Source organism: Urocitellus parryii, chromosome 4 (assembly GCF_045843805.1).
Source record: "Urocitellus parryii isolate mUroPar1 chromosome 4, mUroPar1.hap1, whole genome shotgun sequence".
NCBI classification, from domain to species: Eukaryota; Metazoa; Chordata; class Mammalia; order Rodentia; family Sciuridae; genus Urocitellus; species Urocitellus parryii.
This window is the reverse complement of record NC_135534.1, coordinates 96,049,537-96,074,087: the sequence shown is the minus strand read 5'-3', so window position 1 is coordinate 96,074,087 and position 24,551 is coordinate 96,049,537. Positions and strand designations below refer to the sequence as shown.

Sequence of the window (24,551 nt, the reverse complement as noted above, 5' to 3'; positions counted from 1 at the left end):
AGGGCTTTTTAAATCCCAGATAGGGTTTAACTTTCTTTGAAAGTTTTGATCTTCCAAAATACAAAATCAACCTTGAGAAAACAGACTCCCGAATCCTCCTTGCTGCAAGCACATTGGAAGGACTTGACAGAGAGCCCAGGAAGCCCAGTCATTTTGTGTGAAGCAGCTGTCAGGTTTCTACTTGCTGAAGCCATCGATGGCTTGCATTGTCGCATTTGGTGCTCTGGAGAACAAGTCAGCAAAGTAGGTTAGAGGATCTTTTGCCAATCAGAGAAAAAGAACCAACCCTTACATGAAAAAGGCAGCCTTCTGTACAACTCAAAATTTGATTATCAGAGACATTTCTTTTTCTCTTTGAAGCTTTGGTTTTAACTGAAAAGATAACACTGGATAGCAGGTAACCTTCTTCAGAAAAAAAGTGGGCTTCATCGCCTTAACAGTTATACTTGTTTACTTTAAGGGCCAGCCAATAGAATTACAATATCTGGCCCAGCCCCACCCCCCACCACCACCCAAATCCATCATTTTAGCTACCCACAATCACCATGGCCGAAAAATACAGTAGAATACAATAAAATACCTTGAAAGAGAAAGAGTGCACATTTACATAACTTTTATTACAATATATTGTTATAATTGTTCTATTTTATTATTGGTTGTTGTTACTCTCTTACTATGCCTAATTTTTAAATTAAACTTTATCATATGTAAATATGAGGAAAAAATAATATTCTCAGGTTTTTATCCTATACATGGTTTCAGGCATCCACGGGGGTCTTGGAACATATCCCTGCCCCCAGGATAAGAGGGGCCTACTGTATATGGCATCTTAAACTTTGGTTTCTTATTATCAATGGATTTAAAAGGCCATGGGAACACAGTGACTTTGTGAGTTTATAAAAAAGAAAAAAAAAAAGATTAACCATTGCTGTTTAAAAAATGATTTCTTCCTCTTCCCAAATGGTACTCCTCAGTTTTCTCATCATGATTTCAATACTATTAGTAAATGATTGACCTGAATCAAATCCAGGAAAAAATAAAAATATTTTCTGTTTATATTTTATTTATTGCTAGCCAACAAATTCAAGAACCTACATATCTTGCTTGTAGCTTTCCCCTACATTTTCCCTTAGATTTTATCTTGTTACAGGGTATCTGGTGTTTGTGACATGTGGTGCTCAGCAACCCCCTTTCCTCCCTTCCCCTTCTTTCTCCCCTTCCCCCTCCTTCCCCCTCCTTCCCCCCTTCCTCTCTTCCCCCCCTCGGCCGCCACACAGAATTTTAGTAACTCTGTCCTCACAGAGTCCCTCCACATAGTTCCGCAAGTATCCAGTAGTGTATAGTGTGAGCTTGTAAATGCAGTCCTCCTCACAAACCATTCCAGTGATGCCCTACCTACTAGGTAGGGTACTTTGCCACTCTGTTCCATGCTCCACCAGGAAGTCAGGTTCCACTAACTCAAGGGAGCTGTTTACCCACAAGCTGCACAACTACCTACTACCAGTTGGTTATGGTGATTTTAGGAATGTGCATATTTTCCTCCTTACTCTTTCCCTTGTGGCAGTCCCAACTTCTAGGAAGAGGTGGAAGTACAAGCAAACTACTTCATAAGGTTCACAAAGAGCCCTAATGTCTTTGAGAATGATCATAGAACTTAGCATATGGTGACTGCTCACTACAGAGTTGTGATTGGAGTGATAACTGTGATCATGGAACAAGAGTGTGCGTGCCCACTGCCCTGCTCCTTTTTTTCAGATGATTTTCTTCCCTTCATATGCAAAGAGCTTTGGTGGAGCCTCCTAGCTGCTACTTCAGACTTGTCCAAATTTGTCTGATCCATAGGGCGTACACAGCTCAGACTGTTCAACTGCAACCTTCCTTATATAAAGCAAAAAGATCAAATACTGTTTTGGAAAGTTAAAAAGCAGATTTTTTCCTCCCTGGTTATTTCTCTCTCTCCCTCTCTCTCCCCACCTGCTTCCTCTTTCCTACTTGAGTGCCCGTGTTCAAGTGGGAAGATACAGGAATCCAAGACACTTAAACTGAAGGAGACATCAGAGTAAGCAAGATTCTACCTTGGCAATGTTCCTTCTGGTTCCTTGTAGATTCCAGGCGTGGTGTCCACAGATGAACAGTAGGCTTGTGGTGACAGGAGGGAGAGGCCAGACAAGAGGAGTGGTTTGAAGTTTCATTCTGGGTGGCCAATGGTTCCCAGTTGATCTGGTTGGTCATTATTATAATCTCATCAACAATTTAAAACTAATGACAGACAGGCACAGTGGTGCACACCTGTAATTCCAGCTACTCAGGAGGCTGAGGGAGAAGGATTGCAAGTACAAGACCAGCCTGGGCAACTTAACAAGACCCTCAGCAACTTAATGAGACCCCATCTCACAAATACAAAATAAAAGTGACTGCGGAAAGGGACATAGCTCAGTGGTAGAGCACTTAACTAGTATGTTTGATATCCTGGGTTCAATCTCCAGCATTGCAAACAAAACAAAGTACTGGGGATGAAGCACAGTGTTAGGATGCCCTTGGGTTCAATCCCCTCCCCCAATTTTTAAATAAAAATAAATAAAATAAGACAGATAATCAGGCTCCTATCTTGAGATTCTAAATCAGAGGTCTGAAGTGGGGCACAGGGAGATTTATTTTTTAGTTTTTAATTCTCCAGGATATATGATTCTCATTCAGGGCTGGGAACCACTGCAGTTTGGTTATTCCCACTGTGGTAAGGGCTGACAAAGTTCCTGGCATGGGTATAACAAGGCCACAGTTTCTCTTTCATATATATTTATCAAGCTTTTATCAAAGTCCTACCCAAGATCAGACACTATGTTTAATACTGAAGATAAAATAGTGAAAAAACCCAAACTCCATGCCTATAGACTTTAGAATCTAATAAGGAACATCTGATTGCTGTGTGTGGTGAGGCAGGGGGTACACCACAGAACTCTTGAGAAGTGCATCAAGATCATCAAGGATTTGCATATTTATTGTGGCGATTTCCAGCAAATGACACTAAGGGGTCCTAAGGAAGGAATACCTTTTAGAATTCACACAGGAACACCAGGTGGCCTGGCTATAGCCTGAGCAACACCCAAGTCCTCTGATGACTGTGGTGTAATGTGGTGAGTGCTGTGATGATATATGATATTCTTGCCTGGAAACATTATAGGAGAAGTGCTTAACTCAGACTCAAGGACCCAGAAGGCTTTCTGGAAGAGGGGAGTCGAGTCAATGTTTGCTAGGCAACTAAGATCCACAGGCTATACCAGGCAAAAGAAATAACACCATCCAAGATGCAGAAAGTAGCGAAAACAGGAATTCAACCAGGTCGCTGAGATTCAGTGAGAGGTGAGAGATGAGAGGAACGGAAGAGGCTGGCAGAGGCCAGAACACAGGGACCTTATATGTGCAATACTAAGAAGCTTAGACTTGATCCCGTGTCAGTGGGCAGCCATTAATCCCTTTTAAAATAATACTATTTTGTCCTTATTATATATGTGTAAAGATAAAATCATCCGCATCCACTAATCTGGACTAATACTAACATTTTGATATATTCCTCTTTCTCTCCCCTGCACACACTCCACATGCATGAGTGAATGTATGTGTATTTTTTCCATTGATTGCTTTAATAATAATAATTATTATAATACTAATACTAATAATAATAATTATTATTATTTTGGTACTGGTATTATTATTATTATTTTGGTACTGAGATTGAACCCAGGGGCACTTAACCACTGAGCCACATCCCCAGCACCCCCTCTTGTGGGAGGGGGGCAGGATCTCACTAAGTTGCTTGGGGCCTCAACTTTCATGAGAGCAAATGGAAGTCTGCAGGGACTGGCATGAGTTAATATGTACTGATCGCTCTGGCTAAAGTATACAGAATAGATTGGATTGGTACAAACCTGGAGACAGAAAGAGCTAAGGGGTTGTTGAAATAATAAAGGCAAGAGATGACCAAAGTCTTAACTTCAGTAAGAGCAGGGAGATGCTGAAAAGAGGATGATTTATGAGTGTGGATCCACAGGATTTGTTGATTAATTAGATAGGAAGGAGATCTAGAAGGAGAATGTGGAGTGCCTGTGGCCATCCCATTGGAGCTTCTCAGTGGTTAAAGTGTGCTCCACAACACTTGAAGGAAAATCACCCATGGCTGTGATGAGAAAATAATATTGTTGAACCCCACCCCTCCCTCTCTCTCTCTCTCTCTCTCTTTATCTCTCTCTCTCTCTCTCTCTCTCTCTCTCTCTCTCTCTCTCTCTCTCAGTACTAGGGATTGAACTCAGGGATGCTTTGCAACCAAGCCATATCCTCAACCCCTTTTATTTTTTATTTTGAGGCAGGGTCTCACTAAGTTGCCAAGGCTGGCCTCAAACTTGCATTCCTTCTATCTCAGCCTCCCAAGTAGCTGGCATTACGACATGTGCCATCACACCTTGCAAATACTACTCTACTTTATTGAATGAGAATTTTTGGTATTTGCAAAGGTATGAAAAGAAGAGAGAATTATAGAGGTGGAATTAATTTGACAAGCCTGGGGTTCAGATACCTATTATAAGTGGAATGTGGGGAGATGAAGTTCTACAGATGAAGGGTTGTCTCGAGGGTTCAGCAGATAAAAGAAAGGTCTTGTGTAAGGCCTTTTAAAATTTAGAATTTTAGGCAGGGGATTGAAAAGATCCAATTTGCATTTTAGACAGATCTTTCCAATGGTGGTGTGAAGGATTATGGAAAGTCCAGAAGAGAAAATGTGAAAGATAACTATCAGACAGAATGATTGGGGATGGAGAAGTGGGGGTATTTGTAAGGAGTCTCTAAGACGTGGCATCAATACAACATAGGAGATGAGGTATTTTTGTATCCTTTGACATGGCAAAGTCTGGCAGGCTCATGCCAACATAGACTATATGGCATTGCTATTGCTTCTATTCACTCTACAAGTGGAAGTTTTTTCTTATCAGAAACATGAGTTTGCTTGTGGAGGGTCTGGAGTGGGTGCAGAGACTCTGGAGCCCCATGTCAGCAGAGTCCTACCCCCTCTTACCAAAGTCCATATTGGCACACATAGCCGTGCATACTCTCAGGTGAGGTTGCATCTTTACACTGGCTGCACACACTTGCATTTGGTGATACTCTGTCTAATTATGAGCCAGACATCCTCTGGTCTGTTAACTGCTTCTTCCATTCATCTGCCATTCTCAGCAACCTGCCCCTGCTGCCCTTGCTCCAAGTCAGATAAGGGCCCTGGAGAGCTGTTAAGAGTTGGGCTGTGGGGACGCACTCTGAGGGCTGCAGCCTGGTAGGTATCTGGGAAGCACCATCAGCAGGTACTGTTGGCTCTAGGCAAACCGAGTTACTTGCTGGTCCCCAACCTCCCTTGCAGCACTGTCTCCTCCAAGCCTTTGCTCTTGCAGTCTTTCGCCTCTGTGCCTGTTCCCCACCAGCTTCTCCCTATCACCTTCCCTGTTTATCCCTAGGAAATGCTTATGGGCCCCTCTGTATTTTCAGTGTATTTTATTTATATCTCTTTATTGTCCTTATCAAGCCTTGCCTTTGGGTATTTTGACTTTTTAGTCTGTGCTATTGTTGAAAACTCTCAGAGAACAGGTCCCTATCTCAGTCATATTTGTTTTTACTAAAGAGCTCAAAATAGTAAATAGCATGTAAGAGGAATGCGGCCTTGATATTTACAGAAAGGAAAGATAAAAATGAAACCATCCCTAATTCAAAAATTCAAAATCCAAAGTGTTCCAAAATATAAAACTTTTGGAGTACTGACATGACACCACAAGTAGAAAATTGCACACCTCACTTCACATAATGGGTTGCAGTCAAACTTCAGATGCACTAGAAATACTGTGTAAAATTACCTTCTGGCTGTGTGTGTGTGTGTGTGTGTGTGTATGTGTATGTGGTACACGAAACATAAATAAATTTCATGTTTAGATTTGTGTCCCAACATATCTCATTAGTTAGATTTAAATATAGGACACATACACATGTGTACACACACAACCCAAACCCTGAGATCCAAAACACTTCAGGTCCCAAACATTTTGGAAAAGGAATACTCAACCTGGATTTAACCTCCAGATGTTACTAGTAGAGAGAAAAATTCAGAGTAATATGAAAAATACCCATAATATTGATTTCAATTTCTGTTTAAATTTTGAGTTAAACTAAAAAATACATGACATGTGGATATTTTTAAGATATCAAATGATTTGGCCTCCCAGGTTTCTTGCTCAACTTTCATGAACCACAAAGCAGCAAGGAGTCCGAATGAAAGACAGCTGTGCCTGGCCACTTTGGACTATTCCAACTTAAGAGTCCCAGTTTGTTTAACTTAGTATTCTTCTTGCTGGGTTTTTTTTTTTTTTTTTTTTTTTTGGAAGAGATGGCCTGATTTCATAAGGAGCTCTAAGTCAGAACAGTCTATTAAATATTGAATAAGAATTCAGGCTGACTGTACTTTGGAATAAGATTATAAATGTAAAGAGCTTGTAAATTTTTTACCTTCTCACTAAATTCGAAAGGAGCAACACAAATAGTAAAAGTATATTTTTTCCTCCAAAATGATTGTATAATGTCAGGCATCTTTAAAAATAAATAATCCTAAAGCAATATTTATAATGTGTGTGTGTGTGTGTGTGTGTGTGTGTGTGACAGAGAGAGAGAGAGAGAGACATGAAGACATGAAGACAGACAGACACTGGGGATTGAACAACCCAGGGGCACTTTACCATTTAGTTACAACCCCAGGCTTTTTTTTTTTTTTTTTTTTTTGTACCAGGGAATGAACTCAGGGGCACTCGACCACTGAGTCACATCCCCAGCCCTATTCTGTATTTTATTAGAGACAGGATCTCATTGAGTTGCTTAGCACCTCACTAAATTGCTGAGGCTGGCTTTGAACTCATGATCCTCCTGCCTCCACCTCCCAAGCCACTGGGATCACAGGCGTGCGCCACCGCACCTGGCACAACCCCAGCCCTTTTTATTTTTTGTTTTGAAACATGGTTTTGCTAAGTTGCACAGGCTGCCTCAAATTTGCAATCCTCCTGCCTCAGCCTCTCAAGCAGCTGGGATCACAGGTGTGGCCACCACACCCAGCTTAGAGTTTGCTTTTTCAACAATTCTCTTATGGATTAAGTCTGGTCCTGACTTAATTTCTTTTTGGAAGAAAAATGCACAGAAACAAAGTGTTTGCAGGAAGATTCAATGTGCCACACTGTTAAAGAGGGCTCTGGATTCAGACAACCTGAGCCTAACTCCTAGCCCAACCACTGACAGTGTTCCTTGAGCAGTGTTGTCTAACTTCCTGTGTTTCCATCTTCTCCTCTGTCAAATGGGAACAGCCATAATATCCACCTCATGGAAGTGAAGTATATGAAGAAGTTACTATGTGAAAGGAACATGAGAACAGAGCCTGTCACACAGTAAACATTCAACAGGTGTAACTAAACACTCAACAGATGCAACTGTTTTGTTATTATGTTTTTATGCTGTTTTCTTGATCACCTAAGTGGCTACGTTGTAAAACATTGACTAAGCAATCACAGGAAAAGATTTCTGAAATTTTGTTCAATAACGCATTAACCAAGAAATGTCTGTCTACAGAGCACAAAAAAACAGCTTGAGGGCTGGGGTTGTGGCTCAGTGGCAGAGCGCTCGCCTAGCACATGCGAGGCCCTGGGTTCAATCCTTACCTGTACATAAAAATAAATAAAATAAAGGTATTGTGTCCAATTACAACTAAAAGATTTTTTAAAAACTTGAGATTTCAACACATAATGGTAAATATGTTGTTAATCTCCTCTTGGTGGCTCTTCTAAGAAATTATTTTAAATTCCTTCCACAGGAGTGATGGCCATGTAGGACCTCCTGAGCCTGCAAGGGGAACGATTGTGGTAAGTGACAGGAGAAGTATAGGTTACACTAAGAAACCCAGTAATCCCAGGTTGGAAGCCTACTTAAGTTTGATTTTCCTTGGCTCAGCTTCAACGTTACTTCAGAAGCTTAGATTTCTCCTCCAGAGTTCAAATTCCCCAATTGTGGTTGGTTTCCAGTTGGCTCTGGAACTGGAAGGCTCAAATATAAGGCTCTGCCTGGAAGAAGTGGGCCATGGTGTTTCTATCCCACCATTGGCAGATCTCTGATATTTTACCATGTGTCAGTCCTGCACAGCCCTAATGAGCTGGACAGGGGAAGGGGCAAGAGGCAGCTACAGGCAGCTTTGTAAACTGGTGTGGTCTGGACTTTGTGAGTGTGATCATCATTTACATTCAAAGAGATGTGAGGTGCCCTTGGCTGCAGCAGGTTCACATGAAGAGATGGGACCAGTATGACCCTCTCTACACCAAAGGCTTAAATTTAAATGTACCGCTATGATCACATGCTTATGAGACTGAAGCTCTAAGTTTTCTGTTTCTGCTTTTTCTGAAGACAAAAAAAAAAGTATACCAAAATTCTATGTATGTGTTTTTCTGCCTGTGTCTCTCTGTGTAACTTATGTGGTCTGGAAATGAAAGAAGGGCAGACTTTTGGAAAGGATCTACATCAGGAGAAGGGCAGAGGCATTTTTCAACTTATCATGGCCTTAGAACTAGGACTCCCCCCACTTTTACAAGAAGCATGAGTAGAATTCTGATGAGTAGTATGCCTACAAAGAGATTCTTGACACTAAAAACAAAAGCAAATCTCCTTTCCTCTTCAGAGTAATGCTGCTTCTTTCTGGATAAGAGTAATACCCTTTATTGACTCCTCCATATGATTCAGTCCCAGTCATGACTCCAGCAGAGAATGTATTATTATTATAGAGGTACTTAACACTGCTCATTTAATCTTTTTATATTTTTTAGTTGTGGATGGACACATTACCTTTATTTTATTTATTTGATTTTTATGTGGTGCTGATGATCAAACCCAGTGCTTCACATGTGCTAGGCAAGCGCTCTGCCACTGAGCTCCAACCCCAGCCCTGCTCATTTAATTTAATTGAGAAAAATATTTGAAGTATATACTATTGTTGGCCCCATATGAAAGATGAAGAAACCAAGACTTAGATAAATTAAAGATCCTGCTGAAGGTCACACTGGCAAAAGATACCTTTTTATAGAGCCCAGTTCTCTGTAACTTCATGGTCAGGAGTCAGTGATGCCTATAGGAGTCAGTCTCAAAGCCCTGTCTGCATATTGACCTCAGTTAGTAGCTACCTGCAGAAACTTCTATAACTGAGCAGTAGACTCAAATAGCTTGTTGTCTGCATTCAGTTTTGCTTTTTAAGAAGAGACAGCCCTGGTTCAGAATGCTTCTGCGCTCTTAATTTTCCTGAAAGAAGGGCTCAACTGACTATCCTCTACCATTTGAGAGCCATGAGATCTGAAGCAGATGGAGAATCTATATATTAAAAAAAAAAAACACAAATGCCTAGAACTTACGGATTGATAAAACTAATTTGGCATTCTTAAAATTTAAAAATCCAGTCTGAGGATCAATAAATAGCAACATAGAAATAATTCTCTCATAGAGGGTAACTCCTGGTGGCTGCTTTTATTTAACTATTTCTTGGCTCAGAGTATGTCAGTCTAAAAGGGAAGAGCTGGAGCCCAGCATGGCAATACATGCCTATGATCCAGTGACTTGGGAGACTGAGGAGGATCACAAGTTCAAGGACAGCCTTGACAACTAAATGAGACGCTCATAACTTAGTAAGACCCTATCTCAAAAATAAAAATGGCTGGGATGTAGTTCAGAGGTAGAGCATGCTTGGGCTTGATCCCCGGTATCAAAAAAAAAAAAGTAAATAAATAAATAGGAAGAGCTGGGAAATTAGTGAGTCAGGTCAGTAGTTGTGGCTTGCAGTTAACAGTTATTATAAAGAGTAGGAGAGAGAAAATAATACAAGTACTATATGTTCTGTATGACTTGTAGATTTCCCTTATTTATTCATAAAAGTCCTGTCCCCTCAGCCTGCAGAGAACTAGAAGTTGGCCACTGATGCCATGGGGATTCTTGCCAAGATTTGAGATGAGAAACTTCCTACCACTTAGTTGGCAGCTGGGTAGGAATGGTACAAAGGGATTTCAGTATTTTATGGGTGGTTGTAATACATTATTGGATGACCTCCCAAAAAGAAGGAAAAAGAAGTTACTATTGAAACATTTGCACAAGCTTGAAAGAAGCAAAAATTCTCAGAAACAGAATTTTTAGAGCTAGATAGAAACTTAGAGATGAAGCCCAGAGTTTTTCTCAAACTTAACACTGTGGGCATGTAAAGCTGAATAATTCTCTGCTGAAGGGCCGTCTCGTGTATCATGACATGTTCAGCAGCATCCCTGGCCTCCACCTACTGAATGCCAGAAGCTCTCCTCCACCCAAATGTGACAATCAAAGGTGTCTCCAGATTTTACCAAATTTTCCCAGTGGAACAAGTGGTCTCCAGGTGAGAACTATCTCCTTACAGGAGTCCAAAGTTAAAATCTATCTTCAAGAATAGAGTCAAAACATATGGCCCGGGCCACTCTTCATTTCTGAACAATTCTGGCTGTGTTCACTCTTAGGTGATACTGCTAGCTTTGTGCCCCTAGGAACCCACCTCCAGTGTGGCACTTATCACACTGGGCTGTGTGAGCTCCCACACCCAAGGACTACATCACGCCCACCTGTGCATCCCCCCTGCCTGGCACAACCTGAGCACTCAGTTACTGGAAGAGGAAATGAATAAATGGGTCAAAGTCACAAGGTACATTGGTGGATATGACCTAGGTGGGAAAACAGACACAATAAATTCAGGAATCCCTTGAAAAGCTACTTTGTTGACTTTACTGAGGCATTTGATAAAATCAGCAAGCTTAGGTTTCAGCTCCAACAGTACTCTGCAGGTTTGGCTGCCCTAGGATGATCTCAAATATTCTAAGGTTACTCTCTGACTGAAAGTTTGTTTGTCTAAATAATCATGTCAGAATTGCAGACAATATCGGTAGAGTGCAGCTGTGAAAAAGGCCTCATATTACTCAGACTTTTTCTGTACTGTGACAGAGATCCTGAAAGCCAGCATCTTGAGACCAGGCCTCTAGTCCTGGGGGACATATTTCTAGCTTATTGAGTTTCAAATACCAGCAAGAATCCTTCAATAAATTCTCTATAACCCCAAAAGAATAGTAATAGCCAACAATAAGGAATTACTAAGTGCTAGATACCATTCCAACTATTTTAACAACTATTAGTAGATTTAATCACCTGGCAACCGTCTAAGGAAATTGTTGTGATTCTCATTGTTGCTGTTATTTTCATTTTACCAAGAAAGAAACTAAGGTATAAAGAAGTTAAGTAACTTGCCCAAAGTCATATGGCTTTAATGGACAGAGCCAGGATTTGAACCATGTGGAGCTGATATGTTTAACCACTATGCTGTCGTACCTCCAGCCTGCTTTCCTGAGTGCTAATAAATGTTAAAAATTATAAATGTTTAATGTCTTAATTTTTGTTATAATCTTTACCAACAACTACATGTATAGTTTTCTACTTTGGCAAATCATAAATTAATTTATTAATTCAACATAGAAATAATTATTTGTTAGAGGGTAATTCCTGGTTGCTGCTTTTATTTAACTATTTCATAGCTCAATGCAAAGTATGTCTCATGCAGAGGAGGGCAGGGAACATTTAAGACAAGATTCCTTTTTTCAGAAAGATGACTAACCAAAGACAATGTCATTAGTAAAATAACAGTAAGAACCAACATAGTAGAAAGAACAGGATTAGAGATCAGATCAGATGAATGAGAATAGCCAATACTACCATGTATAATTTATATGATAAGTAAAGCACTTGCTTGAAATTGTTTTCTCATCTGAAAAATGGGAATGATAATGCCTACCTAATTCACAAACTTGTTCTAAGAGTCCAGAGAGAGAGGACATAAAAAGCACAGTATTAAAAATTGAATAAATGAGTAATTCTGTTCAAATGTGGGAAACATTTGTGGCAAATGAATTTTAAAAATGCATTGGAGGAGTCTAGAAAAGACGAGTATTATTGTGAGTAGAGTAGCTTGGATTTGGTACTAATCCATCACTTGTGCGGTAGGTGCCATGCTTGGTACTCAGGATATGGAGGAAAATATGTTTTCTTGGTCACTTTGATTCATTTCCAAGGTCCTGTTTCTTATCTTTCTTGTCTTTGAATCTTTGGTTTCCTAGATCAGAAAAGGGACTGAAATTTGTAGTAGGAAGGAGAGAGACTAGTGAAGTAAAAATGGAAAGAATGACAACAACTTTGAACATGGCATTATGGGCATAATATCAGAAGTGCATAAAAAATACTGTGGTGCTAGGAGCCACAGCAAAAGTATTATGATATATGGCACCTTTGGTTTAGGTGACAGCCAACTAGCCTTTGAGATGATATGATTATGTTAAGCTTTACATTCATATGGAAATTGGACTCCTGCTGTTCACCTCGGCCTGTTAAGGGACTCACATTACGGGACTCCCAGAGAGTTCCCATTGGTTGGGGAAGGATAGTAGGAGGGAATTTCCGGGGGAGGTGCGGGCGCCCGGTTCCGGTGGCGATACACGTGTGTCAACCGGCTGGCTAGCAGGGCGCACACGGGACGCTGGCGGCTTTTTTAAATAAAGCTTTGTTTCCCGCTTGAGCGGCTTGTGTTTCTGTGCCCAGCCGGGTTGCGGCACTGTGGGGATTAATTCTGCCCAAGGAGAGTTGGAGAGGGATTCAGAGAGATGGTGATGTAGGACCTGGACTCTGAAAGATGAGTTGCAATTTTCCAGAAGTGCAGAAAGAACAAAAATCAGGAGCAAAGGCACAGAGATCTAGAAAAGCATGGCATTTGGGGGAACTGCGTGCAGTAAGCTTGCGGCTCAGGACATCTGGAGAGAAAGAGGAGGAAAGGTTTACATCAAAAGTTGGAAAAGGTTTAATATACATTGGGCTGGGGTTATGGCTCAGCGGTAGAGCGCTTGCCTAACACATGCGAGGCCCTGGATTCGATCCTCAGCACCACATAAAAATAAATAAATAAAATAAAGGCATTGTGTCCAACCACAACTAAAAATAAAATATTAAAAGAAAAAGACCCTATCTTACAATTAATTTTTTTTAAAAAAAGTTGGAAAAGGTTTCAGACACATTTTTGCTGCAAAGAGGTAGTCAGACTTCATCCTCCAGGACAGGAATGGGAAATAGGCTTCCTTTTTTTTATGACAACTCCACAGCATTGAGCTTTATTTTGAAGAAGAGTCTGAGGTTGAGGCTAAGGCTGACACTGACAATCAGTGTCTGTTCAGGGACCTGGAGGGATTGTCTCTGCTCTGGGTCCCAAAGAACTAGGATGCTTCCCAGCTGTGCTAAGACCTGTGTTAGGCTACAGATGCCTCCCACTAGGATGCAGTGTGCTGATAAACCCAGAGCTGCAGAACTTTTCCAGGAGCAGGGAGGAGTCAGCAAGGGCTCAGGAATCTGACACTCTGGAATGCATCTTCTCAGACCAGACTCTTGAAACCTCTGGAAAGAGGGACAATAGGAGTACCAACTTCATAGGGTTATTAAAATAATGAAATAAAGTTACCCCTACAAAGCCCTTAACATATTGTCTACAATATGCTGCTGCTCAGAACACTATTAATAATATCTCATACATTCATTGCTCAAATTAAAGTTCAGATCTATAAAGCAGTTCAATCTTCTTTATGTCAGATACCAGCCATTGACAAGCAGTTACTTTTTCTTTTTAAGTTTTCATACTTGCGCGCGCGCACACACACACCACAGAACCCTTGTAGACTTAAAGTTGAATGTAAATAAAACCTTGATATTTTCTCTTAACAGCCTAATTTACATTTCTATGTGTCAGAAGCATCCTGAACATGCAGATGAGTAGGGCTAGTTTTGAAGAGGATCCAGACAGAAACATAATCAAGCAGGTGTGTCAGGGTCTGTAGATGGGAGTGATCCTTCCCAGCCTAGGAAGAGGCTTCTTCACCTGAACCCTCACATGCACATTCCATTTCACTGTAAATTTTCACTATTGAAGGATGTGATCCAGGAGGCCACAAGGAATGTGCTGTGGTCTACAGAGGGGAAATCTGAAGTTCATTCAAATGTTAAATGGTTGAGAGGCAATGAAGCTTGGTAGTCTGTTATCAGATATTATCTATTCTCCACCAACTACTTAAACTGCAGATTTGGAAAGAATGAATTATAAGATCCATGACTAATTGTTATTGTTACAAATAAAGAGTTGCAGAAACATCTTGTTGCAGGGAACAAAATAGATCACCTCAATATACTTAGATTAAATTAACTTAGATCTGATTTCTCAAATGATTAAAGTTTTATTATCTCCAACCAATATCTCACTGTAATTATGTTTTGATTCTAAAATCTATTTCTTAATTTTATATTAGTGTGTTAAACTATATCCAATGTCTAATAAGTTATGAGAGAATTTCTTCCTTACTAAAGAAATCTCCTTTGTGAGTAGTCAGTTGTGGCTTGTCCATGGAGCTGAAAACTGCATGTCAATAAAATTTGGGCAGCTATCTATAAGAAATAGTTGGTCTAGACCTTGAAGGGAAAAAAAATAATAATAACACCAGGCAAGAGTGAAAAAACACCAGGCAAGCGTGAATTTACTAGAATGTGAAGAATGTAGGGGTTACGAGGACCTTAGATCTGTGATGAAGACATTAAAAACTTTGGAAAGCTTAGACATTTGGTGTTAGGCAGTAAAGATGAAATGAAGTGTAATGGTGAACATAAAATGGAAAGGGGACCCTTGGGAAGGAGAGGGATTCAAGAGGCAGAGTAGGTAGCAGACTGAGCTGAAAATGAAGAGATGAGAAAGAAAAGAGGGCTACCAACCTTGTTCAGGGATCAGTGCAAGGTAAGTTGAAGTGGAGACTTAAGCAATGGAGCCAGTTTAACGACAGAGGAAATGCAAATGGAGTTTTGGCACAATACAGTAAAAATGTGGGTGTGGATAATTCCTCCAAGGTTATGAAAACAAATAAAGCTTAAAAGCAAATCAGTGATTAGATTTGATAAAATCAAGGTAAACATTTGCTAGTTAAGGGGAAAAAAGGATAACAACTTTAACTCATATCTGTATTAATTAAATCCTAAAAATCCTTTAAAACTAGCAATAGTTAATAAATAATAATAATAATAATAATAATAATAATATCATGTTTCTCAATGCTTTTGTTTTAGAACTAGTAAATATTTCCATATGGTTCTGGGGTGGGAGTAGGGTTTCTACATTCTAGATGATCTCTGGATAGAAATACTGTTTTTCCTTAAATTCATCAAGTTCACACATCTTGAAGTATACTACGTGCTTTAACTAATGTGCTCTTGATATAATATATGCACAGTGTTAGAAAGTCCAAAATTGCAGCCACTGGAACCCTGGAGACAACACTCCTGACTTGAGAGAGATTAATTTCTTTCCTGATTTCCAGGAACCACCCTTACTCTATAACATTTGTGTAATTCTATGTAAGCCTACAGGAAGTCTTAGAAGCAAGGCTCAATATCTTGCCTGAACATTAATACTGTAGTTAATTAAAATAATTGATACAGATATGAAGAAATTTATGATCAGTTGCAAAAGACAGAAACAAAAAAAAACATTGTAAGTTGAGAAATAAATGTTAGGAAGATTGATTGGCAGTGCTGGGATTAGGACTTTAAAGCTTGTGACATTTTTGTAGGAACACATGAGCAGTTTGGCCGCAGAAGGTTCAGAAATAATATTATGTTTGTTTTTTGTTTTACTTTAAAATTAGCAGGCAAAAATATATAGTTCACCTCTGGAAAATCAACCAGTTGACAGCGCATCTGTCCTCACACCAGCAATCATGAGGGTGGGGAGTGGAATGCCTCCTCCATGGGATGCTTCAGTTCTGGACAATGAGTTTTTCCAAGGTAAGTTGGAACTCCTTATGCTAAAGGGAAGCAAATAATTAGTTTGAGTTAAAGTGCTTAAAACATATCAAACTCTGTGTTTTTGAAGTCCTCTTGTTTACCTTACCTGAAGTAGATACTGATACATGCTATTAACATAAATATTGAAGAACTTAATGGGGTTAAATGTAATCTAAGAAAATACTCTAGACTCGAGAGTTGATAAATATATGGAAGAGTAATAATGTTTAATATTTAACCTCAGGTAAAAAGGAAATACATCTATAAAGTTTACTGTTCTAAATAGACTTTTATTGTTCCTGATTAGGACATAAATGCACTGTGATAAAATCTAACTCTCATTAAACAATTAACCTTCTGTAGCAGATGATAAAAACTGAAACAGATTCCACAAGTTCCACATGTACATGTATCTTATTATGCTATAGTCATTGTTCACCTTTATAAATAGGGTTATCCCATGTCAAAATAAAGCTGACCATTCAAAAAGTTATCTCTCCAAGTCATTCACCAGCATACTTGGAAGAGCTAAGTTCGGTCTGCAGAGATAGGGACATCATCCCAACCCTGTGGTATGGAACAGGCGTGGTAGTCAGTGAGAGGCATGCAGCAGGACAGGCAACCTGGGGATGCCCTTCAGTAAGGTGGTCCCTGGCAGAGACCCAGAGGAAAATCTCTGCTCCAAAATGAAGGTTTTGCTCAAAGGAAAGCTGTTCACAGAATCAGGGATGAAGGTGGGGAAGGGCTGGTGGGGGGGATGTTATGCAGAGGATTTCTTGGCCTTTCTGAAAATAAAGACAAGAAGAACAAGAATTTTTCTGACTTCAAGAGTACTGAGCGAGACAGCGTTGTTAATTTGGGTTCTCAGTTACTGAATATATTAAATTCCTATTATGGGGGAAATTAAAAGTGGTCACCTCCAGATAGGATGCCTGGTGACTTTTTCCTCTTTTGTTAAACATATCTGATTTTCTAGTCTAAGTATATTCTGCTTTTCTAGTTAGCAAGTCTTTAGAGAGGGGAGCGGGGGAAGTCAATATAAAACAACTTGAAAGGGAGAATGAAAATCAAAGAGATTTTATTGTAATTTGTTTTAAAAACCAGATTTTTTTTCTTATATAGTTTCATTCACCATCTTACACTTTGGTATTGATTATTTTGTTGTGGGTAAAGGGAATACATTTTTTCAGGAACTAAGAATAAGTAAATAGTTTTTCTTTAAAATACTGACAGATGATTCTTTAAAGAATTCCTTAGAGGGGCTGGGGTTATGGCTTAGTGGTGGAGAGCTCACCTAGCATGTGCGAGGCCCTGGGTTCCATCCTCAGCACCACATAGAAATGAATAAATAAAATAAAGGTATTGTGTCAAACTATAACTAAAAAATAAAGTATTTTTAAAAATATATCTTATTTTATAGTTCAGAATGTAGCCTATTTTGGCATTTGTGCATTTGTTATGTGTGTATTTGAACATGTGTTTTCTTTACTCTGTGGAATATTCTGTAAATGCCAGTTTAAATTGGTTGAAAAAAAAAAGAATTCCTTAGAGATCCTTAATGCTTGAGGCTAGTTGTTTGTGCTATGCAAACTTAATAGCACCAATTCACAAATAAAATAGGGGAGGGGAAAATCCAAAACAGACTTCAAAAATCCTGTTAGCACCTGCCCTAATATAACTGGCATGTCACATGTGCATCCCAATTATATGGGCTCAGACACTGATATGCCTCACTTTTCCTGTCATTTTACAGTTAAAAATTATAAATGATAAAAATTTAAAAATAACACACAACTTTTTATGTAACTCAGAAGGAAAGATTTTTATATGCCCCAAACTCCCTCAGCAGTCTAAATAATACTGTTACTTATTTCTTGTGTCAGATTTTATTTCTACTAAGAAATAAAATAACCTATTTGTATTTATTGTAAGATGAAGGTGGTGAACATATAGGTATGACATAACCTTAAAGATTATGGTTCTATTCAAATTCTAATGGGTTTTATTGAGGAAAATATGTCAAATATGATTAAATAAGCACAATTCAAAGAAATACCAATCATATCACTGAAAATATAGCATGATTTGCGTGAGATCACAGAAACTGTGGTCCTATAAGCCTGAGTCCGGGTCGTGGCTTGACCTAGGTCTTCAGCGTGATAAGGAGGTAACTGAGCCTTGACCTGGGAACCACCCTCTTTAAGACCTTGCTACTGAGAGAAGCAGAATCATTATTTGACAATAGCAGTTTTACATCCTGGTAGAATGATAGCTCATCTCCTACTGAAATGGCGTTTATAAGTTATATAGAGCAAAAAGTGAAAAGGAAGCTTTTATAGCCCAGAGGGTGTGTTGCAAGGTGATTGTGTACATAGACTCAAGAGACAGGCTCCCTGGAGTCAAATCCCTGCACTATGTGACCTTGGTGACCTACTTAATCTCTTTCTGCCTCAGTTTCCTCAGTATAAAATAAGAATAGTAATAGTATAAGCTTGTAAGGTTATGTGAGGATTTAATGAGCTAATATATCAAGTGTTTAAAACTGTGCCTGACCCAGAGAAAGTGCTATAGTATAGTAGTGCTAATGGATTTCAATTTTTCTAGCAAAAATATAATATTTGTATATCACTTCATAGAATTTTAAATTATATATATGGTTTAAATGTATCCAACTAATACATTTATAAATTAAGGTGGTAATGCTAAGCTTTTGGCAGCAATGCTGTTTTCTGAACAATACAACCAAGAAATCACATGTTATTACAATCTTATGAGGCAAACATAGTTGAAATATTATAGCCACTTGGAGACATGAAAGAAATTGACATGGTTTAATAATACTCAGGTTTTCTATTTATTCAATGATAGAACCAATACTGCAACCTACATTATTAATTCTCTTTTGTTACTAGCCCATGTCTTACAAAAACTCAGTAAACTTCAAATGCACTAAAAGAAACCATGAATAAAATTTATTGTTAGGAAAAATATAGCATTTGTTCTTAACTCATTTACGTTGAAAAGTTTGATTTCCTCTATTACAGTTTTGTAAAAACAGACTATCTTAAAAACATAATCAAAATTAACGTCATCATAATTATGATAGCATGGTAAAAATAAAATTATAAATGATTATGTTTCTTGAAGAGGGGCATTCCACAACTCAAATTATTATTAAACTATAAAATAATAAACAAAAAATTGACTCATACTCTCCTTTAGTTTTAGATGATTTGGATAGCACACTGGCTCAGGAGCAGTCTGCAAGTTCAGTGAATACCAACATGTCCCTAAACTACGGATCAAGAACACCCTTCAGTCGTTCTTACTCCAGTGGGAACAGATGTGGCAATATTATAGGAACACACAAACATCGCTACAATGAAACTTCCAATATGTCAATTTATGACATCCTGCGACCAGGAACTCCTAGAGAAGGCTTTAAAACCTTTTCTCCCAGGACAAGGACAATTTGTGATATGTACAGGTCAAGGGAGCCCAGAATCTTAAAAGAAGATTACGCGCAAAAGAATACTCTTGGTAGTACGTCTCTATGTTTTGACAGCCGGCAACGAACAGCCTCACCAGCCCCAAGGCATTTCACAGCAAGAAGTGTACATTTTCCAGCCACATCTCAGAACAAGAGTAGGTTTGTACCACCAAGCCACCAGCGGACCCCAAAGAGAACTCCTTTGTCATCCATCATATGGAATAGATCAGATTCTTCTGGAGATAGGCAGAACCAGGAAGAATTTCTGAGGGCACAATCACCCATGGAAATGGACCCTGCTGACCATTATATGTACCCAAGGTGTTTTCAGGAGAATAGGAGATATGAATTTTACCATTCACGGAATGTTTTCCAGAGTGCTAGTTTAAATGCCCCCATGGATAATGCAATGAGTCCTGATGCATTTGAGAACTCAGAGAATATGCCATTTTACTATCAAGACAACCTATTTGCTAGGTCTTTCTTTAGCAATACCTTTAGACAAAGCAGAGAACAGAGATTTGGACAAAGTTCTTTTTGGAACCAACAGAAAGAATATTTTCCCTATTCTGACTTTCATCCAAGTAGGAAACCATTCACTTCTGACAGAGACTTTGAAATGATTTCCATTGAAGCAAATAGTGCATCAGCTATTCATGGTCATAGTATCCCTTCTCAACACTGGGAACCATTTTCTTCTCATTATGGAACAAATCTTTTCAGAGGCCAAGAAGAGCCACATCTGTGGCAACCTGATTTTCAAACTTCCCCACCAGAGAGCATGGAGATATCACCTGGTAATGAGAGCCAATCTACTCATTTTGGCACACCTAATGTTTACTCCAGGACTGGTTCAGGTTATCACATCAAATCTAGTGGGTTGGAATGTCATCAGGACAGTTCTCCTAGAGAAGTACTTATAAACAAAGAACCTTACTCATTTGGAATTGCTCAGACTCTAGTGTCCTCATTCAAAAATTCCTTCTCCCGGATTCCTGATGAACAAGGGAATTCTCAGAGTCCCAACTTTCAGCAGGCTACAGTGACTTTGCAGAAAATTATTCCAAATAATCCAGATACCCTTCCAATAAGAAACCATATGGAGGATATTGTGACAGATAGCAACTCAACTGATTCTCTGTCACTGACTGAAAGCCAGCTCAATATCTCGGTCACAGAAATGAATAATGAGAAGAACTTGACTGAATCTATTTTAGAAGACAAACAACTAAACAAGATGGACCAGGTGAACATAACAGGTGAAATACCCCAACCTGTTTCACAGACAGTGTTCTCTAGCCCTTTAACGGATTCTCAGAATTCTCTCTCCCAGGACTCAGCCAAGAGCAATAGGTTTGATTTTAATGAACCTCCCAAAATAAATTTCAAAAGGTCACCCAGAGTCTTTTCTAGGAACGATACTTCCCAAATGTATGCATCACCCAGAGAGAAGGCCAATGAACTTAAAAAAGAGAAGAGTTTTCCTGGGGACAAAAAACTTGGTTCAACAACTTCCCTTTCTTTCACCCAGGAAAGCATAACACCACCATCTTTCCTTGGCCCAAATCAAGAGTGTCATCAGGAATTAACAGTAGGTAGTGAAGATATTTCAAGCATTATTAAAAATTACCACTGGCACTCTGAACCTATTGATATTCAAAACACACAGTCTCCAGAGGAAGCTGTTATTTCAGATACTGAACAATGTCCCACAACTCACTCTACTAACTGTAGCAAGCTGGCTGCTGGGAACAATAGCTTAAGCAGTTCTTCAGGTCTGTCATCAGGTGCACCACCAGATTCCTCACCATCAAATAATTCTTTCCCTGATGAACTGATGATTCCTTCTACTACAGTGTTCTCCAGGAAAAGTACTTCAGACAAAGATCTACTTCTGAAAGAAAGGGAAGGAAAAGACAATGCTAGCAAAAAACAAAATGATCAGTTTGCTGTAAGCCCCACAGGAAATCAGAAGAGTATGGATAGTCACATGCCTGTAAGTGATGAAGTGGTTGATGTTGTCAAATGCCATTCATGCTCTCCATTCAGAAATGGAAGGGGAAAAGGAAAAATAAGACGTCGCATATCCTGTATTGAAAAGTTAAGCAAAATAGAAAATAGGTCAATACCCATCAGTGAAGGCAGTAGCCTCATTGAGGAGAACCAAAGCAACGAGCTTAACACAATTTATTGTACCTTGCCAAGAAAATCAGCCAGTTTTCTCATAAACAGCAGACAGCCTGAAAGTAAGATAATGGCTGCTTCCATTAGGAATGGACCACTTCCATTCCAAATAAAAAACAATGTGGAAGATCCAGTTGGGAAGTATCAATCAAGCAAATTCAGTCCCAGTTCTCCTGAGTTGGTAAGTGAATGTTCCAAAGGTATTTCAGACTCAGTCCCCGTAGCACCTGAAGACACAGAGAGGAAGACATATATGAAAGGCATTCAAAATGCTTCTGTCAGAAAAGGACCACTTCCATTCCTCATCAAGAGGGCTATGTCCTGTCCTTCAGGGGAGCCATGTGCCTCAACTGGAAAAGATGGAAGAAAAAAGCCATCAGTTTCAGACACAGATACTTATGCTGTAACACCAAGCCCTTGGGAGAGAATGGTTAACTCTCTGGAAAATGACTCATCTGTTAGAGATTGTTCTTTAACCAAAAGACACCATCTAAAGGGATTCTCTCCAGAATGCACAGAAAAGGATGGTGAAACTATTGCCTCCAGGACAAGTGTATTTTCCCTTTCAAATGAAGATCCATTACCTTTTTGTGCAGAATTGTCAGGAAAAGAATGCAGGAAAACATTGCATAAATTTAAGACAACTAGCACATTTTCTGTTTCTGGTGATGAAGAAAATGTAAAATGCCTTGAGGTGGTTTCGATATATTATACTCTACCAAGGAAACCCAGCAAAAAATTCTGTGATCTCCTTCAACGGTATAAACAAAATGCCAGTCCACTTACAGAATCACCTCAGGTGGAAACTGAAACATTTCCTAATGATTTAGAAAGAGATGAACCAACTTATTCTCCACCAGACCAATCAGAAACACTTTCAGCTGAAGATCTAATGGTACCAGTCAACTCTGCTCAAAGTTATCTTTCTCAGACCACTGAAAACATGGCTGTCTTCAAATTACCAAACAATGGGCTCTCAGAAATGGCTTCTGTTGGGACAGATGTTTGTCTTCATAAAGGAGAATCTAAAACTAGAAATACTTCCCCAGACAACTTAGCTAAAACACCTTTAGGTGATTTACAAAGCAGAAAAGAGAAAGGGGGAAAATGTCAAAGTGGAACCCTGCATACATCACTAATGCTTCAGGAAAGAAATGGTACCCACAAAAACTCTGAAACCTCCATTAATGCAGGAAATGGTCTCCCAGCCCATTTAGAAGATAATGTTGAAAATTCTCAAACCAGAAGTTCCAGGGAGTGTGCAGGTAGTGGTATAGACTTTATAGCTACTGCAAGTGGAGAGTGTCCTCAAAAAGATCACACAGTGATATTTGTAGATGATAGCTCCAGTGGATCACAGCCGAGGGAAGTCAGAGGGAAAACTGAAACAGATTGCCACAAAAGAACTGATAGAATGCTTTCTGATTCAGAAAACCGAGTCTTTGCTTTAATTCCGGCATTCCATAAACTGCAAGTAGTTGAAGAGACTCATTCAGGTGAACAAGATTTAGAGAATTTAGAGTCTGGACCCAGAGAATCATCTCAAGCAAGTCAGGATATAAATATAACAGGAAATATAACAGAAAGCAGGAAGGTTAAAGATGAAATGCAGAAATTAGCTCGGGATCAAACTTTACTTCCTGGAGGGAGTAATGAAAATAAAACCAACTTGGGTAACCCAGAAAAAGCAGAAAACAAACCTACAGTTAAACATAGATTGGCAGCCATGTCTAAAGCAAACAGAAAATTCCCCACTAAGGACTTAAGTCCTAGAAGACATGTAGCTACTATCTTCCCCCAAAGCGGGAGCAAATCTGGCTTTGGCCATTTATCACTTGGCAATCTGGAATGTGACCCACTGTCCCCTGAGCCTACTCCAAATTCCACAGGTTCCACAGATGAAAGCTGCTTGAGTAATAATGGGATGAATATGGAGAAATCTGAGAACCCTCTCCAGGATATGATAACATCCAGCAGAGAAACTTCTAGCCACTCCTGTGATCAGAAGTCTGACAACATTTCACAACTACATCAGAATGAGTTTCAAAATGTCTCAGAATCACCCCCAAAGCATGAGAATTCTGAAGATGTGACAGTAGCTCAGATTTTGGAAAAAGAATCAGGAACCCCAACCCAGCTCACATTCACCAGCCTCAGAGAAGTTGACTTCTCTGACCAGCAGAAGAGGCTGAGACCTCCTTTTCCACTGGAGCCTGCACAAAATTCTACAGTCAACCTCTCACTGGCCAGTTGTCAGCAGCAACAAAGGAGTGCTTCATCTCCGAACAGGGAATCTGAGCCCCATCTCTATCGTTCAAAGAGCTTAAAGAACATCAGTGTGCTAGGTGATCAGCTATATGTAAGTGGACCTCCCAAAGTCAGGGAGCGCCATTTTTCTGAAAGCACTTCTATTGACAATGCCCTGAGTCAACTGAGCCTTTCGAATGAATTCTCTACCAACACTGGATATGGCAGAAGATTCAAATCTTTTTCTGAACTTCCTTCCTGTGATGAAAATGAACGTTGGGCTTTGTATAGCAGCAGGACAAAAACAGTTCCCAAGTCTGCATCATCTATATCCAGACCTATTGACTATGGGATTTTTGGGAAAGAACAACAGTTGGCTTTCTTGGAGAATGTAAAGAGGTCACTCACACAAGGCAGATTATGGAAACCAAGTTTTCTTAAGAACCCAGGCTTCCTGAAAGATGACGTAATCAACCCTTCCAACACATCAGAGTCATTAAGTTCAAATTCTCCCAGCAGTCAGGTGCCAAAAGATGGCTTATTTGCCAACGAACCACTTAATATATATGAGGAGGACCCAGTGGACTCAGATTGTGACACAGACACTACCACAGATGATGAATACTACCTGGATGAAAATGACAAAGAGTCAGAACTCTGA

At 39.4% G+C, this 24,551-nt stretch overlaps 1 protein-coding gene across 2 annotated transcripts in view; it reads left to right on the top strand.

Annotated features, from left to right (window-relative positions):
- The window catches only part of Exph5 (exophilin 5), a 73,612-nt gene extending 49,061 nt beyond the window's left edge, over positions 1–24,551 (top strand). Inside the window, exons 4-7 of one of the 2 annotated variants that reach the window (XM_077797743.1) lie at positions 7,883–7,931; positions 15,834–15,969; positions 19,192–21,143; positions 21,198–24,551. In XM_077797743.1, the coding sequence (XP_077653869.1) occupies positions 7,883–7,931; positions 15,834–15,969; positions 19,192–21,143; positions 21,198–24,551 (5,491 nt within the window). Of the gene's footprint in view, positions 1–7,882; positions 7,932–15,830; positions 15,970–19,191; positions 21,144–21,197 lie in introns of both variants that reach the window. The other variant, XM_026399050.2, reaches the window with a different exon arrangement.